This window comes from Bombus pascuorum, chromosome 3, assembly GCF_905332965.1.
Source record: "Bombus pascuorum chromosome 3, iyBomPasc1.1, whole genome shotgun sequence".
NCBI classification, from domain to species: domain Eukaryota; kingdom Metazoa; phylum Arthropoda; class Insecta; order Hymenoptera; family Apidae; genus Bombus; species Bombus pascuorum.
In genome coordinates, this window is record NC_083490.1 from 4,178,790 (window position 1) to 4,195,455 (window position 16,666).

Sequence of the window (16,666 nt, forward strand, 5' to 3'; positions counted from 1 at the left end):
ATGGCCGGCGTCGTAAGCAAAGTAAATATATGCGGCTAACAATGGACAGGTTACGCTCGACCAGTCCGTAGAAATTTTGTCCCACAGCCGTGCGACACAAGAATAACGAGGGTGAGACAAAACTTGTACGTCGACGCGACGGCGAGCCCAAAATTCTTGCCACGACGACCTTCTGCATACTGATGCCCTTTAAAGCAGCGCCATATCGTTACGAGCATCGTACGAGTTTCGCATCCTCGCGCCAACTTTTCTCTTAACACGATCCTTGCGTGATGCTGTCGATCCTTGCGTGTTTCAAGCTTTCCTATCGGTATTTTAAAGCTTAAATGGATTATTGGGAACGTTCGATTACGAAGGTTTTGCGAGTTCTTCGGCTGGTGTCTTCGATATTTCAGTCTATCGCTAGATGATACAGCGAGAATCCAAAGTTAGCATACACTTTACAAAAATAAGGTTCGTACAGTATCGATTTACCTATGTTTCTCGTTATTAACTCACATCTCTACGTGCTTTGTATCTTTGCTTAATTTTCAATTATACGCGCAACATTGTACGTGCAAGGTTCTCGAACAAATTTCGTACCTTCAACAAGGTGCACGTGTAACTATCTTGTAATTTCTATACGTATTTTCAGTTTGATTTCAAGATTGACCAATGTAATCGCGATAATCGAGTTCGTCATAACGGTAGCAATGAGATTTCGAAACGATTCGTAAAATAATTCACAGCGTAATTCGTAAAAACATGTCTACGAATATTCGAGTAATTTCGTGAGCCTGTGTAGTTTTTTATCCACGGCGCATGGCATCCAAAGAAAGGATTTATGTTTTGATATACAACGATGGAGAATGGAACGTGTGTCGAAGAGCGGCGAACGCAAGAAGAGACCAGGACCGTTCTATGTTCCCCGCGAGGGCCGTGTCCGCTTGAAAACCGTGGCCATTTCTTCCCGGTGAACACAACGCGAACAGGTATTTGAAGGTTTTTGCGATGTCGTGTTGCACGACACGACCTTTCTGTGAAGCGAGCTCTCGATAACGATCTCTATTGCCTGTCCATAAGATCATCAATAATTTGTCGTGACTTGGGCGAAAACGACAGCCCTTTTTAAACCGATGAAATTTATGCCAGGTTGGCACGCAGAGATCGCGAACCGCTGTATACGCGCTAGTACCTACAGATAATCATCGAATTATAAATTGTATCGAGGGAAGATACAGCACAGTGGAAGTGAAGCTGAACTTTTGCTAATGAGCAGATTAGATCTTCTTTCGTTTGGCTTTAAATTGGAGATCGTGAGCGAACGGACGTTTGAGAAAATGCTTGTGGAATTCTGCAATTTCCCCTGCAAATCTGTTCATTTTTATCGATAAAACTTCACCTTAATTAAAGAGTTCGCTAGAGTCTACCACATGAATTATTCATCGATATTATCGTAATTTACTTTTAGTATAGTCTCTCAGACTATACTAGAGTTCTTCGTGACTCAAAAAACTCCCTTATAAAGGTAAACGTTAATTTGCAAAAATATAGAAAAATATATTTAGCCTTTAAAATGTTTTACCTTTTTTAACAGCTGCTGGCACGCGAACATTTATATCGGAAAAGAAACCGAGAAGCATTTTTCCATAAATCGTTGTATGAAAGTTTACTCGTTGTTCGATAAAGATGCGAGAAGAAACGAATTGTAGGAAAAATTCGCATTTTCGTAATGTTAGCGAGTTCGTATCGCTACATACACTCGTGTCCCGTTATCAAAACAGGCTGATTTCACCGGGAAGAAAATTGTTACAGATAGTTGCGCAATAACGCACCTTAATTGCCAGCGAATCGAAGAATCAGAAATTACTCGGTAATCACGAACACCGTTAATTAAGTGAATACCACGGCACAGTGATGCGCATTGGAAACAAATGAAACAACGTACGTATCAAAGTAGCCAACGGCAGAACGGTATATCTTTCCGATGCCAAGCTTGCCTGGCTTCGTTTCGAATCGATAAGAATGCGATGTATCGATACGCGGATAAACTTCCGATAACGAGGTGCTTTCGTTGCTTCAACTACCTCGCGCTTGCGCTTCCTCAAGTATACATACAATAACAAGTACGTGGTTTGCCAAGTACATTTCAGATTAAACTTGCACCAAGCAACTTTCTCTGCTAAGAAAGAAAAGCGAGTTTATACCAAGTGCAAAACTTCCCTCGAAATATCTTTTTCTATAGAAGAATTTAAAGGAGAAATTCGCTGATCCTTGCTTCTCTTAGGATAAAAGTACTCGAGAACGAAGACGAGATCGGCGAAAGATCGTCTTACGCAGACTGGACGCAAGAAAATTCAAACTACCGGCGATAAAATCCCAAATTATATCGCTGTAGAGTGTTTTCTCTTTCGACGGAAGAATTTAAAAGCGAAATGCACGATTATCCATTGCCTAAGGCATAAAAATATTTCGAAATTAAGACGTAGGAAAAGAAAGGTTTCACGGTGAATCGTGGACGCGTGTTCGCGTGAGCTTAACATAATCGATAGCGAAAACAGGAATATATGCACGCATCTGCAGGCTCGTGCGGATAACGCGTGCACCAGCAACAACAACGGAGAACGAAAGAGAGAAAGAGACGAGGGAATGGTACCGTAAGGCATCTCGAAATCGTTTCACCGGATCAAAATTTCAGGGACTCAAGAATGGCCACGAAACCCCAGAGGAAATTATTTCTCGAAGGCCACTTACCGAGGCGCTCACGAAGAAGTAATCGGACAGAAAATACGGAGCCACGGACCGATAATGGTTGGTCGTGAACAACGCGGCCCCCGGGCTCCTTATCCATCTCTCAGCCTTTCTCTCTTTCCGTCTTTTTCTTGTCCAGAAACAACAACGGACTTCGTACGCAACTCGAAGAATCCTTCGTCGATCTCGTAGCCTGACTCTCTTCTCGTTCGATACCGAGCACCCGGCTACTTTTCATCGCTTTCTCACGTTCGCGAACCCAGAATCCTCGGTCGAACGGGAAGCCGCTGATTACAGGAATTAAACCGCGTATCGAGCCACGAACCGCGCGAGAAATCATAATTAAACGCGGTTAAACCGCGATCTCCGTTAGGCGATTCGATGCTTTCCAGTCGAATTCCAATTCTTTTAGCTTTTCGGGATCGTACGATCGCGAGACCAGGTTTCCAGAGATATTTGCAAGTTTTAGAGTCAATATTTCAGTATAACGTTGTTGTCTATCGAACGATATATATTTGGAGAAATCGTGAGAGATTCCTTTGCGTTTCCTTCGTAACTGAACGTTCCAAGTGACGCGACAACGCGGTGCAGCGTTTGGGGAAATTCGTGGAAATTCAATGAAATTTTCTTACTTTACTTTTGAAGAGCCGACGAGATTGGCAGTGGAAATTATTTAGGTCTATGGGATTGATTATCGAAAGGATCTTTTGTTGCGTGTTCATCGTTATGATATAATTAAACGTGAAAGGGAATCGATGACGAGCATCGGAACATTTCCTTGTCGACAGGATGACTTCGAGCATCGTCAAAGTTACAACGTCACCGTAAGGACAACACGGTCGAACTTAATGAATTGAAATTGACAATGAGAACACAACATCAAGGATCCAATTAAACAGAACGGCTCGCATAGTTCAAAGTAGTTAACGAAGAGTCACATTTTTCTATTTACAGTCGTTGAACGTCTGATCCACGCTGTGCAGGAAACAACGACCATTCGATCGCGAATATTATACATTTATAGAAAATTTAAGAGAGTAAAGGCATACACGACGAACATATTAGATTATCAAATCATATTAGATTGTTGATTAGATTGAAATAATAGACGCACGTTTTTTGTTTTACATTATTTTGTCCAATTACGTACGATCCATTTTGTTCTGTCGAGACAAACATCGCGACATTTCACAGACTTGGTTTTACGTTTGTATGAAGATGCGCCGTTGAAAAAAGAACACGTTTGCGAAAGAAAGACGCTTTTCGGACAGCCTAATACAACGTATCTAAGGCAAAGTACTTCTTGCAGTATCTAATGGACGAAACAAATCCTCGTTAGTTGTATTCGTAAAGATCTAAATTCGCACAAACAGCAACCTTCTATCTTATACAGCATGTAAAAGAAACATAGAAACTGCCATGATTTAACTAGAAGATATATCGATCGTGATCGATAAAAATTCATTCGCCAACGATCGCCCGATATTCGAACTGCCCGATCCTCTAACCTTTAAGACCTACGTGGAATCGGTGTGGAACACGCGTTTTACAGGTATTCACGCAATCAGCTTGCACTTCCGCGATAGTCGTAACTCGTAGAAACGATCCGGGAGAGGGCCGCCGCGAGAAACGTTGTAAAAGGTCAAATTCCTTCGATTCGAGACTCTCCTCGTCAAATTACGAGCCGCGAGACGAAGAACCGTGCGACCGAGGGGCAAAGAAAGGTTGGATTGCGTATGCATTCGTTATTTGCGGTTTATATGGGGGACAACAGCGAGAAGTAGAGAGACAGAGGAAGAAAGAAAGAAGCCATGAAACCTGTGCAGATCGGCGAGACAGAGAGGCGAAGAGGTGGAGAATAAACCGATACAGAGATACCGCATCCAGGCGAAAGCCGACAAGCCAACAACTCTCGAAAGGGCCTGTGCTGTTGGGGTGCCGCGAGAAGACGGCTGGAATGCACCGAGAACAGGTCGCAAGGCTGCCGACATTCCGAAATTTGCAACGGCCTCGGCACGGGGAACGTGTCCCATTGTACGTGTACGAAATTATCCTGGCCTCTGGCCGAAAAAAGCATAAAAAGGGATTAGATTCGTGACCTTTCCCTTTCTCTTCAAGAAGCTCATAGATTCGCGAGAATTTCACCACCACCCTCGCTCTTCTTCCAATTCTATTTTCTTTCCTGGAAAAAGAAGAACAGCTTCTCAAGAATCTCGTCGCAAGATTCCGTACGAATTTTACGACCACCCACCTCTTCTTTACATTTTATTCCACTCGTTCGGATTTTTGGCCGTGCGATATAGCGAGACTCGGGTCTCTTTGTACGATAATCCGTTAATTAAACCGTTAACGACCAAAGTTTATCGGTGTAAATACCTTGCAAATACCTCTACGTTTCGTGTAATCGTAGAATCTATGTGAAAGAAATAGCGAGAAAATGATATTGCACGAATTATAAGAAGTCTCTTTCGTAAACACAAAATATGCAAATGATCTCGAGCTACAGTATAGAAGCGAGCAGTTAAATTTCAAAGCTAAATTTCCTATATTTTCAATTTCCTATATTTCAATGTTCGTATGCATATTGAAAATTAATATGCACGCGCGTCACGCGACATAAACGAAATAAATTACACAGCTCTGACATCGATACAAAGTTTCGCAAACATTTCCCAATGGAAACATCCGTAGCTAAAATCAATATATTATCCAGCGCGTTTCATGCGGCGTGCAATTTTCCTGGCGTCATTAGCGGAAACCAGAAACGCCGCTCGTCATTCATCGTATCGGCTATGGATACGTTTCTCTATACTGTACACCGCAAAAAGCGTTTATACCTATTCAAAGTCCCCTTTTCTCTTCTGGAATCGATTGCTGCGTAAAAACCAACCAGAGAGATACTCGAGAGCAACAGAAAAACGGATAATCGTGGAGAATGGAAGAAACTCCGGAGAATCGAGAGAACCAGAAACGAAACAAAAAAAAAGACCATAAACGTCGTCTTATCGAACAGATTTTAAACAGACGACTGTTCTTAACATATTACACGTTCATACGTATTTCGACTTTTACGAAATCTTAAATAAATATCCGAAAAATGATTAGAAAATGATCAAATCCTCTAGGAATTCTCATCTCGTTTGAACATAACTTGTAACACTCTTGTAACAATCGTCTCTTTAATTCGATGTAACGAAGTAAATTCCGTTCTTGCTCGTATCTGTCGCATCTTTTCATCGCTGTGTTCGTCAACATTGACGCTCGTATTATTTCTATCGTAAGTATTTACGCTTAATTAATTTCACGCATATGATGAACGATTTTACGATACAGATTCAGACTTTGTATAAACTTCTCCATGTTTCTTAAAACTCTACAAGTGTTCAAATATTGTACTTTCACACTTGCCTGCATACGTAATACAAAATTCTGATCGATTAATCGTTTCGTTATGCTTTAGGTTAATTATCGCGTTTCGCGCGAAACCTCGAAGTGTCCTAAAACTTGAACGGTGTTCCTGTGCTGGCGTTTCCAGTACGGTACCGTACGATCCGCACCGTGAATTGATTTTTAACACTTTTATTCTGCGGCCCACCCCCACCCCCCTCGAGGCCCCGCTTTTACGAGGCAATTTTGCTCATCGACGACCGTACCGGGCCCCGTTGTAAATAAAAACCACAGGCAGAAGGAAGAAAACCGTACTATAAAGATTCCTGTTCTTCTTCTTTTAACGTCTCCTAACTTGTACCGCGTGCCACGTATTTATGTCCCGGAGCCCGTGGCGATGCTACTTTTTCGCGCATTCGTTTGTAAATTACTATTACGATTCAATCGAAACAGCCACGACTTCGGAAAGTAAAGAGAAAAAGAACGACGAGGAAGATAATCTGGAGGATTCGAAATATTTTATTAGAAAAACCGATGGAAAAGAGGTTGGGGGGGAGGGATAATTTCGAGGATCCGAAAAACTTCATTTTTTGGAGGAAGATACAAGAACGTTGATATTCCTGAGACCTTCGGTCTATTTAAAAGATACATTTTGAACGACTTGATCGGATTGATCGAGATTAACCTTGAAAAACCCTCAACGCCTCCGCCAATAGCAATTTCTTCCATCTATCTGCGTCAACCTTGAATTCCACTTATATTTCACTCTTTTTTTTTTTTCCTTTCTTTTTAACTCTACGACGAATCAAACGTACAGTGCGTTTTTCCATTTACCAGAAATGGATTTCGATTATAACGACGATAAGTGAAACTCCAGTATTCTCACACTCTGGCTATATTCTAATACCAAATACAGATTATAATTGCGGGACGACGCGTATGGAATTGCGATAAACGAATCGTATGTGTGTATATATATATTGGATGTTTGTGCAAATCAATATTTTTATGAATATAAGAGAAGACATTTATTTCACTCATTTAATATTATAACGAGTAAAATGGACTCTCTATAAAGCGTTATAATCTCCATAACCCTCTATAACCCTATTTTTCATTGTTCCTGCGATTTATCACTTCAATGGATAAACCGTACAGGAATTAATGAATACACGTGATATAAATGGACTGCTTGCTGATAAAACAGTGGTATAACGATAATGGAAAATATACAGTTACACGTACGCGATATGATACTTGAGAAATATAAATAAAATATGAATAGATAAATAATTGTGAATCATCTAAAAATTTACATTTTTGTATACATCAACGTCATAATAATAATACAACATCTACCGATCCTTTATACCATTCTAAATCTTTTAAAAATCTAGGTAATCTTCGTAAATAATTATACACAGATAATTATAGAATATCTACAGATTCTGTATACCGGTATAACCTATATACTGGCATATATAACCTATATACTGGTATAACCTATACGATTCATATAACGCGCGATTTCTTACAAAACGCAACACACCCCTGCATATTATACTTTACTCGTTGTACTTTAATTTGCACATCAATATATCGTATTATATATCTTCTGTACATTTTTGCATCTTGAAATATCTCCGAAACGCAAAAAACATGGACGGTCTAATCATGACGAACGAACCGCTACATCGGCGCGACGAAAGCCTGAAAAGAGAAGCTACACGGGTGTCTGAGTTGAAAACCGTTGGTTCGTTCCGCGGACTAATCGTGTTCACCGTGCACGCTCATCTTACATAACATCGACATCTCGAACGTCAGGACCTTCGTCCTTCTGGCTGGTCCCGATCACGGCAAGGAATTCGAGGGCGAGCAAGAAAGAGAAAATGCCGGCTTGCAATGGACCGAGTACGCACGCGTGAATAAAAACGAGACAGAGATACATACGCAAGTATACGTTAGAGCGAGACAAAGAATACAGACAGAGAAGGATAGATAACGAGCGAGAGAGAAGAAAAGGCGCACGCAGGGAAGAAGAAAGAGAGAGAAAGGAAGGGAGACAGAGAGTCCATCAAGCAAAACTCACCCTGTTGCATTCCAGAGCCTCCGCGCTGTGCTCCTCCTTCTGCTTGAAGCAGCTGCTGCACTTGCTCTTGTTGAATATGTTCGGCGCGAACTTCCTGCACTCGGCGCCGGTGCCACGGACGCCCGCCGTGCCGCCCGACATCGCGACACGTGCGAATTAACCGCGACGACCGGACAGCACCATCGTTCGTCTCTCGCCCCCTTTTTCTTTATTCCTCACCCTCCGGTTCACCTCCGTTCACAAGCACCGAAAACGCACCGAGCAAATACGCACCGACTAAATGCACGCCGGCTAAAAACGCGCTGGCTAAATACGTACCAACGAAATACGCACCGATTAAATGCGCGCCGACTAAGTGCGCACAAACCAAACGCGTATAAACCAAATGCGTATCGATTTCGCACGACAAAAATCGACTGATATCGATTACTCTAACGTAAAACTCCAAAACACGATTACCCAAAGTTGTTTTTTCTGCACACGATGAGACAGTTTTATCGAATAGTGATTTTATTCGTTTAGAATATTAATTTCATTTATTTAAATTTATACGAATTCTGTATAATTTTGGCTTTTACACAGACGCGCGCCACCACCGGCAACGAGTCAGTCCCCAGCGGCCACTCTCCGCGTGTCCGTTACGTTAACGGATCGAGTTAACAGGATTTCGTATTCTCGTTTCGCGCGAGGATCGTCATTTATCGAGCTATCGACCGGCAACAATATGTTCTCGATATGTTTCGTCGATTTCGTTTGTATCTCGCGTGCAGTCAGGTTCGTGACACGATCGAGGATCGACCGTACATCGAAGCGACGCTCGCTTAGTCGAGGAGAGCGAAATGTGCTCAAATCGGCGCCAATGTATGAATAGTAACGTATTACGTTCTCTCGTGATGGTTGACTCCGTAACCGGAAGAAACTCCGATACGCTTCTTTGCCCGATGTTTACATACGCTTCGGCCAATGATATACGTGCTCGGCTCCGTTCGAATTTCGTAACATATACAAACGAGCGCGCTTGTCTCGTGCTTGTGTGTTTACAGTGTGTTTATATGTCACACGCGTTTAGGTGACACGCACCGGTTACCGTCGATATTGCGATATTTACATGATTCGGATAAACGAATCTGGTCGAAATGATACAATATACAGCGAGATGACTCGATCGATCCGATTTACCCTCGCGTCCCAATCGACTTGTTGATAATGTTCCCCTCGAATACTATACGCTGTTCGATGCGAGCACGTGGATTATACGCGGCACTCCGAATCACACGAATCTATTATTAGACACAATAGCATGCACCGCTGTTAACATGTCACAGCACCGATCTATCGATCGTTCGACTAATCGAACTGTTAATCGCACATGATAGAGCGCGATTATTCGATCGAACGAAAGGTCACTTGTTTTTTTGGCTGCTCGAAACTCGCCTTGGATTGTGTAGAGACGTGGCTAAGATGTGATTATTCGTTTGCCACAGTTCACGATATACCAATAGTAGCACCACGAGCACCACGATCCTTATGTACGCTTATACTATATCGACTGTCACAGTGATAATCCCGTGATATGACCCAAAATACTACACACCCGACCACTACGGCAACGACCACGACGACGACGACACTCGAGCACACTTACGACACGTCGCGTTGTGCTCTCCATGACAGAACGCTCCCGCGGACGTCCATCTGCGATCTGGCTCGTTTAACTCGGCCTCTATGCCGTCCGTAGCGCTCACTCTCGCTCGATCGACCGTAGCACGCCCTCTTGGGTACGAGGCTACGCCAGCGCCAAACTAGTCCCCCATTCGTCCTCTGGAACATAGCGCCACGGCGTAAGAATTTCAACTAATCATCTCGCCGTTATTCTTTTATTCTATTTTCTTCGAATTTTCTTGATCACGACCCTCTTACTTAATAATTCACCAACTAATAATATTAGTAAATTGTCAAGTTACAGGTTATAAATTATATACTTTTCTTTTTTGCGTCGAATAGGATACTCAAATAATTTGTAACTTGTAAAATTTGATTACAAAATTTCATTTGCGTCATTTATTAAACTTTTTATTGTTATGCAAGAGAATTTACTAATACTTATAATTTGCAACTTGTGAATTGTAAGATTAAAAATAAACGATAAATACTATAAAAACATCAAAATTAAATATAATTCATTGACAATTGATATCGCTTACAAGAAATTAAATAATATATATTATCAAACACATTAAGGTATGAATAATAGATTCAACAATTGAATTAATGTAACAATTAAAATCTAAATTTAAGGCCAAGATTTATACATCTTAGCTATAAAGAATTTCATAAGACTTGGTTTTAAAAAAGATACGTATGTATGCCTGATATGATCCATCACAATTTGTACTGAAATAAATTATTTGTATAAAATATAATGTACACATATAAATATAGAGTGACAAGATAAAAGATATATTTGCAATTTTATTTTATAATTAGATATACTCCTAGCAAAGTCACATTTTACAAAATACCACATGCTATCCGAATGATATATATTTCGTGAAATGTGGTTTTGCTAGGAATGATGTAATAATCATAAGTACCTTCCTAGCGGATGATATCTTCCTTACTTTCCAAACGTAATCAAATATTGAAGTAAATGAAGAAATATGACTTCACAAAGAAGCACGTTTGAACAAACTCAAGTTGCAAACTACGACTTGACTCATGCGAATGCTTAAATTGAATCAGCTGATTTTTACATCCGGTTCAACGTTCGAGATTTCTTTTCCGGTTCATCCAGACCAACGTTCCAGTGTTTGGAAGTCTGATTGTAAAGATGGTAGATGAAGCTGGTGACAGGTTTGTAGGCTAAATTATTTTCGGCTTTTTATACAAAACTGGATACTTCTAACTAACACTAATATACATACCGTAATTTAATATAATAACGTAATAATTAATTTTGAAATGAAATTAACCTCGAATCTACTCCCTGGAATTCAGGAGTTTAATCTTTCATAATCTCTGCTGCAAGTCCGTGAATGTTTTACTAACCCGTGAATTTCCATTTCAAGACAAAATTAAAAATGATTTCATTATAAAGATTCATTGTTTTTATGTACTATGATCATTTTTTTGCCACATTTTTTTTTGTCTCCTGTCAATCTCAGTAACATCTTTGAATCATTAAAATGTATATTAATTTGATAAATATTGTTAGAATCCAATAAAATGTTATTTAGACATATAACATTAAGGATAATGTTACTGTTTCTGTTATAAATGTGTTTGTATTCAAACAAATAAAGCGTTGATCATCTCCAAACAACATCTTACATAACACACAAAAGAATTAATTTATAAGAAGGATCGTACTATTTGGCTTAAATTACACAATTGATATATGAAAATACATTTTTGACTTTATAAGAATGAGTGTAATTTATATGTTTTATTATATATGTATAAATTATAATATAATATTATTTTGAAATAATAGAATTATATTTATATCTAAATGTAATTGCAATTTATATAATTTATGTAAAGTATTTATTTGACAATTAGGTAAGGATTTCTTACAGGGATGATTCCTCAAATGTTGCCATCATCAAAGAGGTATATGATAACGAAAATGCACATGAGACATTTGAGTATGAACTAGAAAGAGCATTAGAATCTGAATGCAGTTTAATCGTTATTGAGCCATCTAAATTAGGTGATGAAACCTCCAGGTGGATAGCAGTAGGAAATTGTCTTCATAAGACTGCAGCATTGTCTGGTCTTGCTGCTATAACTACAGGTTTTTAAAACTTATGTTTCATATTATATATGTATATATTTATATTGAAATATTATTCTTTATACAAAGTATGTTACTACATATTTCACAGGTTTGATTTGGGGTGACCAGCCCTATATTTGTGGCCCATTAGGTTTTATATCTGTAATATCCTGTGGACTTTATACTGTTTCTTGGCAGTTTGATCCATGCTGCCAATATCAAGTAGAGACTGACACAAGCAAATTACCACATGTAGAATTGTTGGCAGTTCTAGGACCATCGTCTCCAACATTTCTCGTAAGAAAAGATGATACAAGAAGAAGAATTCTTCACACGACTATTACACTGGTAGCTCTCAGCATCAGTGCTTGGAGAGTTTATCAGGCATTTAAATGAAATGTTCGTTTGCCAAGAAAGAGAAAATCTGAGTTTTAAAAAACAGTAAGGTAGGCCATACGATATATTGTAAAAGATCGTAATAAGGCCTAGCATAGAAATCTGTGAATTACAATTTCATGTAAATTAGTGGGGATTGTTGAGTCACGCAAATCTATTTTTGTTTAATGTTTATATTTCTTTTAAGTTTTGACACTACCTCACAGGTGGATGCTGATTTTACAATAAAAGGGAAAATATGTAATAAAGCAGACTAAAAGAAGCCTGTTCTAAAACCACTTTGAGTCTAAAACATGATATTTCTTAAGGCTCCACATTGTTACTCTATGATCTCCATCTTGTTGATTATATCACAGTTAATATTAACACAAAAAAGACACAATCATATTCATGCAATCACTTATGTGATATAACTACTAATATAAGTGTTCTTAGATTTATGCAAAATTGCAAACGTACACCTGAAAGGTTGGACTTGACCTATATATTTTTAGAGTGTAAATAAAGTAGATAGAATACACTGCATATGATATATTAAAGAGAATGTTGCCTAGATTTTCTCACCCAATGATATAGTCCACTATGCAAAAGATATTAATATTCGGAAAAGCCATTCTTGAAAATATCTAAAAAAAATTTGTCCTAGTATTATTTGGCAAACATCTTAATCAGCATAATACACAAAACTTTTGTTAATTACATAAGACTCTCTCTTATCATGCTATATACAAACACATGGGATATCAAATTAAACGTCACAAACATTTCTGTAAGTGAATGATAATAATAAATATTACATCACGTAATATAAGAAATTTTTAGATACATTTTAAGTTGAGTAATGTGTCAAATAATTCTTGCAAATTACTTGTAAATATAAACAAAATATACCAACATCTAAGATTTTATGACTATATAGCAGATATAACACAAAATTGTTATTTACATGATATGTAAGGAAACCTAATTGCTTTAGAAAAATCTTGAGTACTGTATACCTACTTTCCCTTAACATAAACAAAATGTAAAGTTTATTTCAATCAGTATATGCTTTCTAATATTCATCTACATTGTTTTAATATTTAAAAAAATCTATATGAGGTAAAAATTAAAAAAAAAAGAAAATAAAATCAGCAGGCCAATACGTTTTATGTAGAATTTAAGAGTTTAACTATCTTTGCATAATATCTTTTACCAATAAATCCAAAATAAAATATAGTTATTACATATGGTGTGCATTTTATGCACAATACAAACATATAATGCTTCATTATGTTAATGTGAAAAAGTATGTGTTCGTATTTTTTTTACAATTAAGTTAACGTCAATTATAATCTTTTTAAATTAAATTAAAATTTACAAAAAATCACTGATACATAACAGAAACTTAAATAAGTGTTGATAATCCTGCCATGACAACAAAGTTTGTACCAATTAGTGTACATTATATGTCATACTTTAAATGTCTCAGTTATTAGCCAAATATTTGTTATGATACAACTTATAATATTTTATAGTTGTAACATACAAAAGAATATGCAATAAAATATCTATTATGGATAAAGATACATTTGATGAATGGTGTGTTAGGTAAATTTATTGTTCTGTAATTTATAGCTTAAAAGGTCTCTATTTCTCTGCATTTTCAAGCATTTATTTTTCTATGTCAAATTTATGCAAGTATCTTTACTTTCTGTATATGTCTATATTTTACAGCTTTTATTATATTTATAAAACGTAATTTCTGTAATTACTTATCTTTATATATTCCATGACTTTTCAAGTTTTAGATGACATATATTTTAATGTGCTTCAATCTAAATTCCATTAACACGTTTGTAGTATTTAAATGTATATAATGTAAACATATTCCACCAATGACTGGCATTATAATAAAATATAATTTGGATATAATTTTGTCCAATGCATTTCATAAAACTATTCTTTTTTCAAGATTGCCATCAAGTTTACATAAAATTAAATTTATTATAACGTATATTTCATTTTAGTTATAACATAATAATAAAAGATAATATAAATATAAAGGTAGAAACAGAATGTTTTTATAAATAACAAGAAACAAATAATTGCCCCTTTATTATAATCATATATTAAGTATTATGATTCTTTTCCCTTCTTAGCTCGTTTTTGCATTATCCAGAAATACAATGATGGACATAAAGTGCGTAAATATACTGCAAATTTTGGAATAAATGGTGCAATAAGTACATCTTTTTCTCCTTTCAATACTGCTTTTAAAATACAATCTGCTACATATTCTGGAGAATATCCCTCTTGTGTGTTTTTATCCATTACTGTAATTGCATTGATGTTTATACACAATTACATTTTACTAAGATTAATTAAGTTTTTAGTTTACAAACCTCCATAAATTTGCCCATTTCCTGTTAATGCATTCTGTGAAAGAGAAGTTTTTACATAACCAGGACTAACAGTTGTAACTTTTATATTTTGGTCATACATTTCTGCTCTACAACAATCGCACCAGGCTTGCAATGCATATTTAGAAGCTGCATATGCAGACCTGTTATATTAAAAATAGTAATTAAAATTTTCTAGGAATTGCTTTCAAATTTAAATATAAAATATCCTAACCTGTATGGTATCGAAATTTTTCCCTGTATGCTACTAACACATATTATGTGACCTGACTTCTGCTGAATCATATATGGGAGGACAGCTGTGGGACACAATAGACATTTTGATAAAGAATCAACAAATTTCATTGAATTAGGATTAAATAATTACCTTTTGTCAAAGCAATTTGAGCAAAGTAATTTGTAAGCATTACTTTTATATCTACATCCATATTTGTATTAACAACTTCACCTCTATAAGAAATGCCAGCATTGTTAATCAAAATATCAATCTTTCCATGGATATCTATCATTTTTGAAACTTCAGTTTGTAGAGAATTGATATTAGTTAGATCTAATGGTACAATTACTGGAGGATGAGTTGGTATCGTCTAAAATAAAGTCAAATCATTTACAATGAATTTTAAGAAAAATTGTTGTCAATGGATACATACGACATGAATATTCAATAAGTCATTTTTCACTCTTTGCAATTCCTCCTTTCTCCTAGAAATTAAAATAAGTTTACAGCCACAGTCATAGAAAACATGCGCTAATGCCTCTCCTAATCCAGAACTGGCTCCAGTTATTATCACAACCTAAAATATCGGTTGAAATATAGCAGGTGATTATTTTTAAAATTTACAAATTCAAATGAAATATAATTTACCTTCCCACTTAACATACTTTTTCTTCTTTTTCGTTGCATTATATCAAAGAAATGATATATCAACCATGGGATAGTAATTGGAAATCCAAGTAACGTAAATAACCACCATATAAGATGCCAACCTTTTAATGTTTCTTCTCTCATGATTTCATATATTTGTATATATTTATGAAAAAATCAGGAGCTTTCAATAAGGGGTATTAGAATTTGAAACATACAGAATTAAAATGATAACTTATGTATTACGTTATAAACCATACATTCTATAGAGATACGCGTCATATAGCGAAGAAACTTTAACCTCTATGCTCTTAAACTTTGACCAAACACATGGAAACCATACATTATATAGAATAATATCTGATAATATGAATTTGATGACAATATACCATAAATAACATAGAATATAGATGTAACAGTCGTAGTTGAATATGTATTCGCAAAGATTCTTATCATTTCAATGTAGCATTCAATATTATCGATTGACAGTTACACACGTTGCATTCCTATACACGACTTTGTAATTTTTTATTAGTTTGATAAATAACAATAATTGTAAGACTTAATCCAAATGATTTTGTCTATATAAGGATTGCAATTAATCTTAATGAATAAAATAGATATCTATTTTTTAAGGAAACTTTTGTTTCCTTCAATTATTAAATACCTATATCGCTTCAAAAATTAAGGAAATCTGGAAACATAAATTTAGACTTTAATAACTAAAATTTAGGCTTTAATATCTATTCATTTATTGTAACAATATGCAGTAATATATACATTCATATAATGTTAGCATTGACGATATGTTCGGCTATATATTACCTACTCACAAAATTGTTTAAGACTGTTTTAAAAAGTTGGCGTACATTGACGACGATGTTCTATTACACAAAAGCAGATATAGCATTTATACACTGGTTCAATTCGTCTTTTACCTTCTATATTAACGCTAACATATAAAAATATGTATCTTAAATATAGTTCTTAACTTGTACCAATTTCCAAAAAATAATCGA

At 36.4% G+C, this 16,666-nt stretch overlaps 3 protein-coding genes across 6 annotated transcripts in view; 1 reads left to right on the forward strand and 2 right to left on the reverse strand.

Moving 5' to 3' along the window:
• The window catches only part of LOC132905550 (protein outspread), a 221,940-nt gene extending 211,989 nt beyond the window's left edge, over positions 1-9,951 (reverse strand). For 3 of the 4 annotated variants that reach the window (XM_060956941.1, XM_060956940.1, XM_060956942.1), the window contains exon 1: positions 8,207-9,951. In XM_060956941.1, the coding sequence (XP_060812924.1) occupies positions 8,207-8,347 (141 nt within the window). In that variant the 5' untranslated portion in view covers positions 8,348-9,951. The remainder of the gene's footprint in view (positions 1-8,206) is intronic. The other variant, XM_060956943.1, reaches the window with a different exon arrangement.
• A 1,002-nt stretch (positions 9,952-10,953) lies between these two features.
• LOC132905592 (transmembrane protein 11 homolog, mitochondrial) lies at positions 10,954-12,924 on the forward strand. The gene is made up of 3 exons (XM_060957069.1): positions 10,954-11,059; positions 11,785-12,002; positions 12,094-12,924. Exons 1-3 carry the CDS (start codon positions 11,037-11,039, stop codon positions 12,378-12,380), a joined length of 528 nt encoding a protein of 175 aa, XP_060813052.1. The 5' UTR covers positions 10,954-11,036; the 3' UTR covers positions 12,381-12,924.
• A 1,514-nt stretch (positions 12,925-14,438) lies between these two features.
• On the reverse strand, positions 14,439-16,145 carry LOC132905583 (dehydrogenase/reductase SDR family protein 7-like). Its single transcript, XM_060957060.1, has 6 exons — positions 15,648-16,145; positions 15,433-15,576; positions 15,150-15,369; positions 14,997-15,081; positions 14,765-14,925; positions 14,439-14,695 (listed from the first exon to the last, which is right to left on the reverse strand). Exons 1-6 carry the CDS (start codon positions 15,789-15,791, stop codon positions 14,499-14,501), a joined length of 951 nt encoding a protein of 316 aa, XP_060813043.1. The 5' UTR covers positions 15,792-16,145; the 3' UTR covers positions 14,439-14,498.
• Positions 16,146-16,666: the final 521 nt, after the last annotated feature.